This window comes from Epinephelus lanceolatus, chromosome 10, assembly GCF_041903045.1.
Source record: "Epinephelus lanceolatus isolate andai-2023 chromosome 10, ASM4190304v1, whole genome shotgun sequence".
Taxonomy (NCBI): domain Eukaryota; kingdom Metazoa; phylum Chordata; class Actinopteri; order Perciformes; family Serranidae; genus Epinephelus; species Epinephelus lanceolatus.
Window position 1 is genome coordinate 32,517,430 of NC_135743.1, and position 14,357 is coordinate 32,531,786.

Consider the following 14,357-nt stretch of genomic DNA (forward strand, 5'->3'; position numbering starts at 1 on the left):
GAAGTGCCATAGGCTGGTCAGGGATCTGCTCCTCGCTACCCAAGCAGCACATTGGGCCCACTACAGTTTGCCTATAGTCCAAACTGATCAACGGAAGATGCCATAGCACACATCCTCCACACCACCCTGTCACCTGGACAAGAAAGTATACTATGTGAGATTGCTTCTCATTGACTACCGTTCAGTGTTTAACACTATGGTTCCCTCCAGGCTGGTTGCAAAGCTCAAGGGGCTGGGATTACACACTCCACTGTCCATGTGGATCCTTGACTTCCTGACAGATAGACCCCAGGTGGTGAGAGTAGGCAGACACACCTCTTCTACCCTCATCCTTAACACTGGAGCACCCCAGGGCTGCGTTTTGAATACCTTGCTGTACTCCCACAACTGTGTAGCCACTCTGGACTCCAACATCACCAGATTTACTGACAACACAGCTATAGTGGGTCTGATACCAGTTCACAAAGAAAAGGCCAACCTGCAGAGGTAAAGGACCTGACCCACTGGTGTCAGGACAACTACCTACTCCTGAACGTCAGCAAAACTAAGATGATAGTGAACTTTGGGAAGAAACAGGGAAGGAATGACAGCCCTAATTACATCAAAAGGTCCTTGGTGGAGAGGGTGGACATCTTCAAGTTCTTTGGTGGTATTCTTTGGTCATCAAAGCAGATACTGTTTTACCTTAGATGCTTGAGGAAAATCCAGGTATCCGTATCCTCTTTTCTTCTCCTGCGCCATCAAGAGTGTCCTAAGAGGAACATCACTGTCTGGTACAGAAACAACACCGAACAGGACCGCAAGGCCCTGCAAAGAGTGGTTCATTCAACTGAACACACACACAAGGCACAGCTCCACCCTGCATAAAGGATATTTACACCAGGCGATGCAAAAATAAGGCCAGGAGAATCATTAAGGATCCCAACCACCTGGATAACTGCCTTTTCTCCTGGTTGAGGTAGCCTGGTGATTTCTCGTTTTTTTTTATATTAATCTAAAAAACATGTTAATATGTGAGCAGGCAATGTTTCCCCATTTCCAGTATTTATGCTAAGCTAAACTAAGATAAGCTAAGCATCTCCTGGCTCCTTCATGATTTTCAGATTAGCCATGAGAGTGGTATCTATCTTCTCGTCTAGCTCTTAGCAGTGAAGTGAATAAGTGTGTTATGCAAAATGATATTCCTTTGATTCTTATCTCTGACAGTAGGCTGTGAAGCTTTCACATATTTCTGCTGTCACATGTACAGGGTGTATTCCAGACACATGCATAATGTGAGCTGGATGAAAGGGGAAAAAGTGGGAAATCAGGATTCAGGACACAGATTGAGCTCTATGGTATTCATGCCCTGCAGCTTATCACTAAGTGCAAGTTAACAATCACAACTGCCCCCTCATAGGTTAGAGTTCAAAGCCTGGCCAGGAATCTGCCTCAGTGTAGATGATGCTTAATAATTCATCCTGAGAAGAGGGGAAGACTTAGGGATCCTTCAACAACAGTGAGTATCTTCACAGATCAATACCATAAAAATACATCCAACTACATCCTTTCTTTTCACACTGAATATATCCTGGACTTGCATTTAACATTTATGAAAAATGGTGTTGAGATGTCTGCAGCTCATTTAAACACACTCTCTCACATTCATTCTTTCCCTCACAAGAAGCCTATCTGCCCCCTCATGTCAGACTGTGCATCTTTGCTCAACCAGAAGGAATGAGTAATGACGGCATTTAAATCTTGGGTTTGTTTTTTTGTTGTGTTTTTTTGTAGTTGCACTCTTTCAGATTCATAAACAGAGGGAGTGCTGGGCCAATCGATGTGGCTGACAAACACAGTAGTTTGTCTGGCAGTGGAGATGCACAAACATGGCAGCTACAGCTCGCTGTTCCCCTCGGAAGGCAATCAGGTATAGTGCCTCAGAAGATCAAATACCAAACGAGAAGGAGCCATTACCTGTGCTGCAGGATAGAAGTGATGAAGGAAGGGAAAAAAAAAACGATTTCTTAGGGACTTATAGAAATTATTATGGGAAAGGAGAATTTAGAAAAAGGGGAGGGTTATTATTATTATTTTTTTGTAGTCATCTGGTAGTCTGACAATTGCTAATTCCACTGTATTGTATATACTCTGTTGTATATAATCTCTGTGCTTTTGTTAATGTTAAAATGATCTGAATCAATTGAATGTATTATATACTTTGAGATATTGTAAGGAGGCTGTTGAAATTTTTCTTAGTCATGGGAAAGGCTAACAAATTTATAATAATGCCAGAGAGGGCCTTGCTATAAAAATAAATACATAAATAAACAATGAATAATTTTTGTACCACCCCTAAAGTCTAATTAAAATTAAATGTACCTTCTAAATAGCAATTAACCCATATCTACGAATGAAATGCTTGAGCGGTATTTGGCAGGCTACATGAGCAGAGTTTGCTCTGCCTCTTTTATGTGTGATTGACAAAACAGGGCTGCAGTTAATTCTGCAATATCAATCATTTGCAGCTAGTTTTTAAATTAAATTAAACTGCAAGTCCGTCCAAAACCCCCGCCAGTGTTTGTTTTTATTGTACAACAGTTTCCTGTGCCAGCGTGCCAGGCTGTACTTGTTTCTTGGTCCATCTAACCACGGAGCCAGTGAATACAAATACGCATTTTGACATCTTATTTAGAATTTCAAATGAGCCTGTATCGACTGAATTTCTGTGCCGAACTCTGTTTCCTTTTCTTGGTGGGGTAATCTGCATGAACACACTGGTGTTCATGTTAATGCAAAGTCTTCAAAACAAGCTTTAAATGCGGCAGTTTTGCTCCCCAACCTGAGTCTAAACGAATGAATTTCAGTTCACGCACGTCTCCGGGAAACAGGAACAATCAGCTCGTGGCGATTACAAAGCTCTGCCTTTTTAGTAGACGAACTGATTGAAAGACTGTAAGGTGTTTAACATTCTCTTCTTGCCATTTCATCTTTAGGCTCACACAAACAAGTCAAGCCAGTCATCCATTACTCAGAAGTATCAGGGATAAACAGTAGCTCTGCTTTCCATTAAACCTCCTTTTGTTTTGCAGTATGTTGATGTGATTGATTGACTGAACTCTGGAATTTATTCATTTGTCTTAAAGTCTATAATCTGAAAGACTGAGACTGCACCAAGCCTGCTGAATAAATGCTTTCAAGTTTCCCACGCTTGGTCTGTTTTCTTTGTCGCTTGGGGCCAATCTAAGAAAGATGGATTGCAAATAGCACTTCACAACTGGAGTAATAACAAATGGCTGGCTGTTACCCATTGTTAACAGAGCAGTTAAAACAATTCATGAAACTTTTACAACAGAAGAAGAACCAAAAAAGGGACATGGAGCATTAAAACAAAACAAAGAGAGCGCTGAGGGTGTCATTAAAGAGTTTTTAATCAAGCAATAATCCAAAAAGCTTAGTACAGGATCAGGTTAGGAACAGATCACCGGTCACAACAGTTCACAACAGATACAAACAGTTACAAGTATCCACTGCAAAACTGAAGGCGTTAACAAAACAGGGATCGGCACCGATCCACTGCTGGTTCAGACAAACTCTCTGACTGGGTCAAAGACACGTAAACCTGAGGTGAGCAGGCTGATGTAAGGGGGGAGGGAGAGACCGCCGACACCCCCTCTTCATCCAAGACACTGGGGTTAGAGAACAGCATCGCACGAGTTTTGGTTTTTACTGTTCTGCTGAAGCATGATTCATACAGTAATCACTGCTGCGTTGCATTATATGACTGATTCTGTCTGCCTTTCAACAAATTACTATGCAAATTAAAAATATTCTCTGTTCTTTATGAGTCTACATTTCTGCTTGAATAGCTAATGTTCATGCAAAGTTAATTTTCCCTCCAATTAGCACATCATTATCCCTGTAATTTGAAATGATCAAACATCGGTTTCAACAGCCATTCAAATGCAGATTTCCTGCAGTTGTTTCATGTCCTGAGACTGGAGTTTTTGGCGGCTTTCCACAACTTATCTCTCTCGTGCTGTCTTAACATTTTCTCAAAGCCCTGACTCGGGTTTGGAGTGAAAAGTATGTGAATAAATCAGACAAAGAACACGAAAAGCACAGGGATCAGTTTAAGCCTCCACACCTGCCACATATTAAAACAATTCATTACTCAAATCAGCATGCACATTAAAGATCCAACAGAAAACACTGACACAATCTTTTCCAAAAATACTGCAGTCTGAAAGTCAAAGTATGCATTAAGAGCGCCTGTATGGAATCTGTGCGCTCAGATGGGCAGGGCGGATCAGAAATTAAGCTCTTCATGATGAATTCTTGCTGGAAAAATGAGTGTTTGCAGCAGAGTTAGTGCAGGTTGATCTTTTGCTAGAGGCAACGGAGGTGGGGCGAACCTGTCGGTCGTTCATTTAAGCCATGAACGCTCATCATTTGAAGGCAAACCCTTGGTGAATACATAAATATATATATATATATATTTGTACAACTTCTTTTTAGTAAACATGTCATCAGTGTGGAGAGCAATGTACAATTTTATGACATAAAGAAAAAGAAAATCAAAGAAATCCTTGCAGCAAATTGGTCACAAGCCTAATGTTGAATGAAAGCTTCACAATTTGTTCTGTTGACATTTTCCCTGAACATCTCATGAGTAACATTTTGCAAATGCAAAATCTGATCAGCAGAACAGGCTAAAGCAAAGATCTGTACCACACAGTATATGTATAAATTTTTTTTATTTTTTTTAAATCCTGAATCCTACACTGAACACCTTTTCATAGTTGACATAAGGCGTAGAGGAAAAATGCATATATTCATGCGGTTGAGTGATTTCTTTACAATTAGCTTGCCAAACCTGCTGATTAGCACTCTGCAGGGTGGAAAAGCTGGATAAAAAAACCCCTTAATATCAGAGGGTATTTTTGTTGTTCACTGTGACATGGCTCTCCTATCAAACCATCATCTGTAATGTCCATGTTTTTTAAGACGGCAGTCACATTTCCTCTCTCTGAGAGCACTACAGGAGGCTTTGGGTTGTAGCTTCAGCATGCTGCATAGTGTTGTCAGGATAACCAACAATTCCACACTGTTATCATCTCAACATTTTAACCCCATTTGGTGCTGAAGCTGACGTTCCATTTCATCACCACCTCCAGAGGGCATCACTGAGCACACGGCCCACTGAGTGGATAAAGGAGTGGAACCATCAGAGCTGCAGTTTGGTTCCTAATGGCTGTGGTAGCAGTGCCAAGCAGCCCATCCTGTCTGGACGAGGATCCCAGACTGTCTAAACTGATGGACAAACCGGTGCCAGGAGTACAAACTCATTACCACAGCAAAGATGCCCACCTACATAAAAAAAAAGGTTTCTGTTTTTGACAAAGTAGCCCTGATCAGTCAAGTTTTTATGTTCACTAATGGTCAAAATGATGGCATCTTGACAACACCAGAGCGCAAAGTAATTAAAAAACAATGCAGGCTCAAATGCCTCATAACCACTTGCCTGCAGGATCAGATAAGCCTGCTGTTACTTTACAGAAGGCAGACTCTTGTATATATTCCCTAACAGGGGATGATAATATGCTCCTATTCTAATATCATTATATGTTAATATACATCGTATATCTCTTTGATCATTTATAGCATAATGTGATCATTAACTTTGAAAGTGACTTAGCTGACTGCTGGACCGTGCAAACAGTAGTGAAGTACCTCCCCGTGGCACAGATGTTTAAAAATGACCCCAGAGACATCAAAGAGACTCTCCACAAAGAACTCTCTGCAGAGGACCTGATGCCTCTACAAAATCCAAAATAATGTACAACTATTACATCTGAATGACACGGGCCAAATTTTCCCATCTCTTACATCATCATCATGTAGGGAAGTACCCGAACTGTAACACGGCTGTTCTTAACTCCAGTTTGACGTTCTAATAAACAAACTGCATAACGGCAGCAAACAATTCCACCATATCACATCTACAACAGATATATTAAATTTAATCAAAGAAAAAAATGCTACCAATGTCAGTACCATTCAAATAAAAGAAAGAACAACAGAACAATATAGAAATGTATCCGTAAATGATTCAAAATCACAGCTCTTTGTAATAAAAAATTAAACAAACCCCACCCAAAGTCATTATCCAGTGTTGATTCATAACCATAGTCGGCCAGTTAATGTGAATCACAGGACAATGTCAGAATTTGGTTCACCATAAAAACAACAGTCAAACCAACACAAATCTATATGACAAATATGTTGCAACAAATTCTTACAAGGATCTGTTAAAGAAGTTAAAAAGTGGTTCTGGGTGTGAATCAGCAGAATGAACAGAGACAAGAGAGGAGTCGAGTTTTCACCTCGACTCTCCCTGCTTCCTCACCTTGCTCTTCCTCTTCTTGTCCCCTCCAAAGAACTTTCCAATCTGATCCAGGAGGCCGGGGTTCTTCTTCCTCCGGCCCAGCCCGAAGGCGGCCTGTGCAGAGCTGCTTGCGGATGCCATTGGTGTAGTAGTGGTTGGTAGTACGTTTGTATTTGTCAAATGTCGGGTTCTTGTCTCTCTCTTAAATGAGAGAGTGTGAAAAAAAAACAGAGGAGGGAAAAAGAGAAAAGAGAGGGAGGGAGGGAAAAAAAGCTAGCCTATTCTAGGTCCTGTTCGGGGCTCTCCGACCCGCACTCTGAAGCCGCTCCGCTGTGCTCGTGAATGGTCTGCAGCTCATCCGATTCGGAGGGTCGGTCTTTGAAGGTGTTGTCCTCTCGGCCCGGGGCATCTCGGGAGAAGAGGCGGGCCAGGTGGGGGCGTGGTGTGGCGGCGTCAGGGTCAGCTGTGCTGGCGGGGATCCAGGGTTGGCGGGGGCCCTCAGCGCCCTTGGAGTCAGTCACCGCCGGCTTCTCCAAGACGCAGCCATTGTTCTGGTTCGCATCTGCCTCACCCAGGCCTGCGCAGAAACAACAAGGGTCATCTATGGGCTTGGGCCTGCATGGCACACAACAAACTGCAGCAGCACAATGGGCTCTTTTGACGAGACCGTGCCGTTCCTGCTGCAGCGGACACCAGCAGAGCAAAGATTTTACATTTTAAGTTGGATGAATCTTACCTGCCGTATCAGAAAAGGTGGAAGTGTTAGATTTAAGACATGAGCAACTGCAAAGTGTTAAATTTCTTAGTACTCTTTTGTTTTTAAAGTCGGTGCTATGTTTCTGAGGGCACTGAGACCACACTCTGTTTTCTTAGGTGCAGACTTATGAGTCAAACCAATGTTGTAGCAGGTGTGCTCATGATTAACAGCTTAATTTGTCTAAAGTGCAATGCATTAGAGTGTTTGCACAAAACCTTTCTTGATTTATTACAGTAAAGCAATCAATAGTGTGCTCACACAATTTTGTAATCTGCATCTGCAGCAATCTTTAAGGCTTCACCACCTGCGGTCATCTCCCTACACTCTCATGGCTCATTCTTCAGTTCACTCATGTCAAAGCTATGTTCCCGCGTATTAGTTCCAGTGAGATGGATATACAGCTGCTTCTCTAACGTCCACTTTGACAGCTATCCATTAAGTTAGCCAGCTCCCACAGCGGAGGACATCCAGTGCATTCCTGCCTTGGAAACAATATCCACACTGTACTGTGCAGAAATGGTGTAGCACTACACCAGAGAATCTGCATGCAAATATTGGCTGAAACAGTGGCCCGTTGTCAGAGCTGCATAGTTATTACAGAGGAAACAATGGGCCCAGTGTCACTAAAATAACTCCTATAAGTATGGATTTTCAACCCAATGCACGGTGACACTTATCTGATTCGGGGCCGGAGAGCTGCGAGGCCGCGTTCTTTGGGTGCAGAGCAAATACAAGTTCTATGCTGTATGCCGTGTAGAAGTTCACGCTATGATTTCTAGCAATTTTAGATGGAATTGCTGCTGAAAAATGCATCTGTCGCAGTAGCACCAGCATAATAAGCTGTCGTTATTTGGTCCAATGAATTCTTCAGCTTGATTTATTTCTTGCAGATTTGCAACTTGTGTATCAAATGTGAACATCGATGAGGAAAAGATGCAAATACGAGTTGGTTTGAAGAGAATGCGACCAACTTTTGTACTTTGAGGAAGCGAGCCCCGAGGAGCTGCTATTTGTCACACACACATCACTGCTTCACATAAAAGGTTCCTACGCCTTCGTCAAAAACAATGTTAATGGAAAAAAGGTTTGACTTGGTTTTTCCTTCTTTATCGTAGACATTGATCCAGAAACAAAACTGAGGGTTGATGATATGTATCTGTTGCCCAACAGATGGATACTGGAGCATTTTTCATAAAGTTTTCAAAGGGGAAAAGTTCTAAATGCATTTTCAACTTTGTTATTGTGAAGAATGTCAGCGTATAGAGACAGATATACACGTTAATTGAATGTATATACACATTAATTGAATGTCCTTGGTCTTGCCTCCAACAAAGGCCTCATAGGTAAGCACATTAAAAATCATCCTTAACAAGCACTTAAAGCCTTCTGTAAATAGACACGATGATAAAAAGGTTTAAATAAAAAAATGATCTGATGAAACCATTCATGTCAAGGTGAAAAAGACATTTTGAGACACTCAAAGTAGCTTTGTCAACTAATAAAATTAAAGTTAACAGCTGCTTTAAAGGAGATGACACATCCCATTCAAAGACTTTCTCTAAAGACTTCTAAAAGAGAATAACTGCACAATAAAGTGAAGGAATAAAGAGAACAAAAGAAGATGTCAGGTTTTGGCCAAAGAGGAAGAAGCTAAAATTAAAGCCACTACATGTTAAAAAACGTGATCTTACAAATTCTTAAAAAATTAAAGAATCTGAACGCACTGGTACGATCTATGTGTTGCTTTCAGCTCATTTATCTATGTGTGCTTGTGTCAAACATATGGGGGAAAGTAAAAGCATGTGGACACCCAACCTAAACGTGACGGGACCGGGCTGAGTTCAGACAAATGTTCACAAATGTTCAGGTTCAGCCCACTTGACATTTTGCTTCATGTTCTTTGTAGTGAAAATACAGTCTAAAAATTAATACAAATGGTGGACCTACTGTCTGTGGTAGGTTACTTCTTGCTCCATGCTGGGGTTTGTTATTTACCTGACAATGCATGAACACAAAACGAAGGCTATTTCAGGCAGTAAATATTCATCTTGCATAAACTGGGTTGGGCTTGGGTTGGGTTCGGACATAAAAAACAAAAGGCCTGTTGGGTTTGGCTCAGATTTTACTCTCTTGTGTCAGGTTTGGACAGAAATATGCAGGCCAGGCTGCACCCCAAAAGGGAATAAGTTAGAGGGGCTTTATGTTAGGTCTGGATAATGACCTGACACTATGTATCATGTATTCAACAAACTGCTTTAAAGCTGTGAAGCACTGCATTTGGGTTGTGACAGTACAATGAATTCACGGATCTCTGCAAGTTCAGTACAGCAGAAAAAAACCCCAAATGCATAAGGATACATTCATTTTTACGTATTTTGAACAGACTGTGGTGCAAGTGTCAAAGACCACTGAAACCTTCTGTTAGTTATTTGCATTATAAAGATAAGGAACACTTCAAACACTTCTGTATTACACAGTACGAACAAACACTTTCCTGTAAGGCAACAGGTCACAACAGGCTATAAAACTAAAAAGCATCTCTTATGCTATGAAATGAGTATTACTAAATAGAATAATAATGTTTCAACTAATTCCACCTAGGCTATATCTAAACATTTCAGGCACCCAAACATTTATCATCCTGGTGACCAGAACATCTGGGTGATGCCATCAAATGTGCGTTTGCATGTGGGGAGTGTTTCCACCAACATACACAAGTCAAAAAGGTGGAGCAATCCCGTAACACCTTCCTCATTTATATAAAACTCTCTCTTTGTTGTTTAAGCTGACTGGGAACCTGCAGGCGGGTCTGCCAGCTACAGTGTTTAAATCACTCTCGCTATAGTGTGACTGACAAACATGAATCCGCTTGTTGTGCTAACCTCAGCGGGTGTTGCTAACACTGAAGGCTAAAAGTTTGCAGGTGGAACTTGTGCTTGTGTAATTTGGTTCCACATTATTTGCAGCAATCTTCATAGCATGTTTTCTGAATGTGGCTGTGTGCACCAGACCGTTATGATTCGCTATGAATACAAGTAGTGTTACGTTCATTCATTTTCCGGAACCGCTTATCCTGTTAGGGGTCGCAGTGGTGCTGGAGCCTATCCCAGCTGACAATGGGTGAGAGGCGTGGTACACCCTGGACCTGTTGCCAGACTATCACAGGGCTGACACATAGAGACAGACACCCATTCACACTCACATTCACCCCTACGGCCAATTTAGAGTCACCAATTACTGTTGGGAGGAAGCGAGAGTACCTGGAGAAACCCACGCTGACACGGGGAGAACATGTAAACTCCGCACAGAAGGGCTCCCCCACCCTGGATTCGAATCGGAACCAACCAATGTGTCACTACATACCATTACAGCTGTACTATATTACACATCTATGCAATCTAAGCTGCTGATCCATGTGTTTATTTCTGTGGTAAATTGTCTGTATGCTCTCCTCTGAGTTTTGAAAACTCCTTAAGTTAAGGTATAATAGTGAGTGGCTCCATACTGCTTATCTGGATGCAGAGGTTTCTCAATAACACTTTCTCTTTTGCAGAGATTGCAGGTTGCAGCTTTATTTTTCACTTCTCTGGCCTGAAAACTTTCTCCACCATGGTTAAAATAAAAGTTAAAAAAAAAAAAACAACTCACTGTTGTGTTGAGTTTCTCCCAGGAGTTCATTAGCACGCAGCATGACCTGCCAGTCAACAGTGAGGCTCATTAGAGAGACACTGTACATGTTCAGTGTGTTTTTATGGATCTGTGACTGTTATAGAATTGCTGCAGAATAAGCAAAACAATCGAGCTCATTTGCTTAAGTTGTGAATGTAGCTATACCCTCACCAGCAGCAGCAAAGCCTCATAAAATCATCTTCCAACATTAAATATGTTATATTAGCCTGCTGTTCCCTCTCAGGAGAGCCTCTGTGGCTGTTATTTTACTGAGAGAAACAAAGAAAGGAGCCTGCCTATGAGTCCTCATTTCATTATCCATCACCTGTGCCTCCTTTTTTAAAGCCCATGTCATGCTGCCATCTGCCACTAGAATTACAATAAAATAGGAATCACAGTGTGAGAAAAATTGTAACGCGACTACACTTTAACAGCCCTCCTAGGTCCAAAATACTGCAGCATAAAACTGACTTCATGTCTACCATGTTTGGCCACAAAAAAGGGTATGTGCTGATGATTAACTTATAAATAAACTGACTTTCTTTGTCCTGTTATCAAAAGATGCACTGACTCATGATTTTAGCGTCCCAATACACAAACGGACCATAACATGCCTGTGGGTGACTGATAGGATTATTGATCAATGCTGATGACTCAGTGATCACTGAGCCAGGTGCTTACGTTTCTGGCTAATCCAAACTCACTCCCCAACTGGTACTCTGTTGTGGAAAAACAAAATCCTCCCATGCTTAACTGCCTGATAATGACGAATGGTGGATGACCAACTGAATCAAACTGAGTTGTTGTCAAGCTCAAAACAGTGGTATTACTGTTCTGGGATTTATCATTGTGTTATTTACTTTTTAGTGATTTTACTGGATCTCTGTTTAGATTAGATTATCTCCTCATCTGTATAGAGATGATAACACTGACTTATTCGTATTCCTTATCACCCACCGCACACTGGATCAGACAGCGATCGGTGTTGTTGATATTCTCTGGCTGCCAATAAAAGCCCATTAAATAGAAATGGACTAGGTAATGATTCTTTATTTGCTGCTTGTCATTGTGATCGGCTGTTGTCAGTGTCTGCAAACCAAACCTCCATTATGAAAATATATGGATATTAAATTGAACAAAACAGCATGGCGCAGCCAACTGCATCTTAGTGGCTTTAGATAAGAGTTTTAGCTGTGTGAGCAAGATATGATAGAAACCAATTCTGAGTGAGTAAGTTTCCAGTTAACACCCACCGGCTGCATTTGCTGTGCGGAGCAGTGTAGCTCCGCCGGACAGCAGGAGTCACAAGGACCCATGAGATTCACGCATAATCGCGCGATATAACAAGATGTAGTTTCTATAAACAGAACCACAAAACCAGAGGAGTAGTAGGAAGACATCTTGGTGCACCTCCATGATTAACATCTCCTCGTCCATGTTATCCACAGGGTGAAATGACGTCTGAAAACCTCTGACCTGTTGACTTCAGGCCTGCCCCCGCCCATTATGACGTTTTCAAGGTGTAGTGCAGGGAAATATGATCCGTCGTGAACAATTTGTATTTTATTTTGAAAATTAACCGGATGTTTTATTTTGTTTCTGTGCACGACTTCCTGCCCTGCACAATCTGCTCCGTGCTGAATTGCTGCGTTGTGCTCCGGCGTCCAGCAAAAATAGAATTCCCGCGTATATGTTGCAGAGGGCTCCGGAGAGCCGCAGCTGTGACGGAGCTGGAAGGCAACACAGCCGGTGGAAGCACACACATTGACTAGAATTGAAACGTATTGGCTTCGCTGCCGTTCCGGAGTGCAGACGCAACCCACACGCGTCTGGTGGAATTTGGGGGTAAGTGTAAACCTCTGGGGCTGAACAATGAAGACAACATCGTAGTGCCAAAAACTGCAGTTCCTCTATTGACCACTTGAGGCTGGCTCCAAAACAGAGTAAATCCCCACAGACAACCATGTCAAAATGTCCAACTTTCCAGCAGAAATTAACATGTTTGCAGCCTGGTACAAAATCAGTGTTCATCTCTACAGCTACGTCTCAACATTCATGACAATTGTATGGGGGGTGAATTATTTTATAACTGACCTGTTTACATTTTATTAAGGCCCAAAGTTACGCATATTTTAGGGCGGGGCTGCTTGAGTGACAAGAGTATCTGCAAGGTGTCACCACAGTCTCTGGGTGTTTCTCAAAGTCGGAAGGATCCTTAAATGGCTGAATTTCAAGGATGTTAGGGTCATCAAATAAGGACATGTTCTAATGTCCTTCAAATTCGACCAAGGACAGAGTCCTTCTATCAGAGAATTTTCAAGGATGCATGTATGTATCCTCAGCGGGTATAAAGTACCCACAATTCTTTGTCCACTATTTGCTGGAAGTGAAGGCAGGGCCTCTTCAATGAAATCTACGTGGCGGTGCTTGGCAGGATTTTCATAAACATGTCATTCCTTTGGATTAATATGAAAGCAAAACTGAAAGAAACCTCATAATGTACACTTTCCAATGTGTCCACTGCCAAATAATGAACTATTTCAAATAACCTGATTTAGATGAGGGCGGCTTGGTGGTGTAGTGGTTAGCACTACCACTGGTCACTGATTGAACGAGGGTTCCTGGTTCGATCCCGGGTACGGGAGCCCCTCTGTGTGGAGTTTGCATGTTCTCCCCGTGTCAGCGTGGGTTTTCTCTGGGTACTCCAGCTTCCTCCAACAGTCCAAAGGCATGCAGGTTGGGGACAGGTTAATTGGTGACTCTAAATTGGCCGTAGGTGTGAATGTGAGTGTGAATAGTTGACTGTTTCTACTGTACATGTCAGCCCTGGCGACCTGTCTAATGTCAGCTGGGATAGGCTCCAGCCCCCCCGCGACCCTCAAGAGGATAAGCGGTTAGAAAATGGATGGATGGATGATTTAGATGAAATTTTTAAAAAATTAAAATTTTATTTTAATAAATCATTTACAACATTGATGGAGTGCTATGGTGATGGCAACAGCCGAAAAGCTGAACTTGAAGCTAAAATCATCATCACAGTAGCTATGTCCATTATTTATACAGTCTACAGTAAGCAGGAAGAAAGCATGATTGGATTTTGACTTAAAGGGATAATGCACCAAACATGAAAATTCAGCCATTATCTATTCACCTTCATGCTGAGGAACGCTCTGGTGAAGTTTTAGAGTCCTCACATCCCTTGCAGAGATCGGCGGGGGGAGCAGCTAGCACACCTAATGGCTGACGGCACCCCAGACTAACGTCCAAGAACACAAAATTGAAACCACAAAATATCTCCAACATGCTCATCCATGTGTGCGCTCAGAGTTCATATGACATTTTTCAAAACAACTTTTTATGTCGGGGCTGCAGCACACTTGGATCACTACGGGTCAGCATGTTGGAGATATTTTGTGGTTTCAATTTTGTGTTCTTGGACGTTAGTCTGGGGCGCCGTCTACCATTAGGTGTGCTAGCCGCTCCCCCTGCCGATCTCCGCAAGGGATGTGAGGACTCTAAAACTTCACCAGAGCCTTCCTCAGCATAAGGGTGAGTAGATAATGG

At 42.1% G+C, this 14,357-nt stretch overlaps 1 protein-coding gene across 1 annotated transcript in view; it reads right to left on the reverse strand.

Annotated features, from left to right (window-relative positions):
• LOC117265483 (myelin basic protein-like) overlaps positions 1-14,357 on the reverse strand; it is a 93,856-nt gene that overhangs the window by 15,236 nt on the left and 64,263 nt on the right. The window contains 2 exon segments of the mRNA XM_033639991.2: positions 6,389-6,640; positions 6,643-6,944. Of these exon segments, the coding sequence (XP_033495882.2) occupies positions 6,389-6,640; positions 6,643-6,944 (554 nt within the window).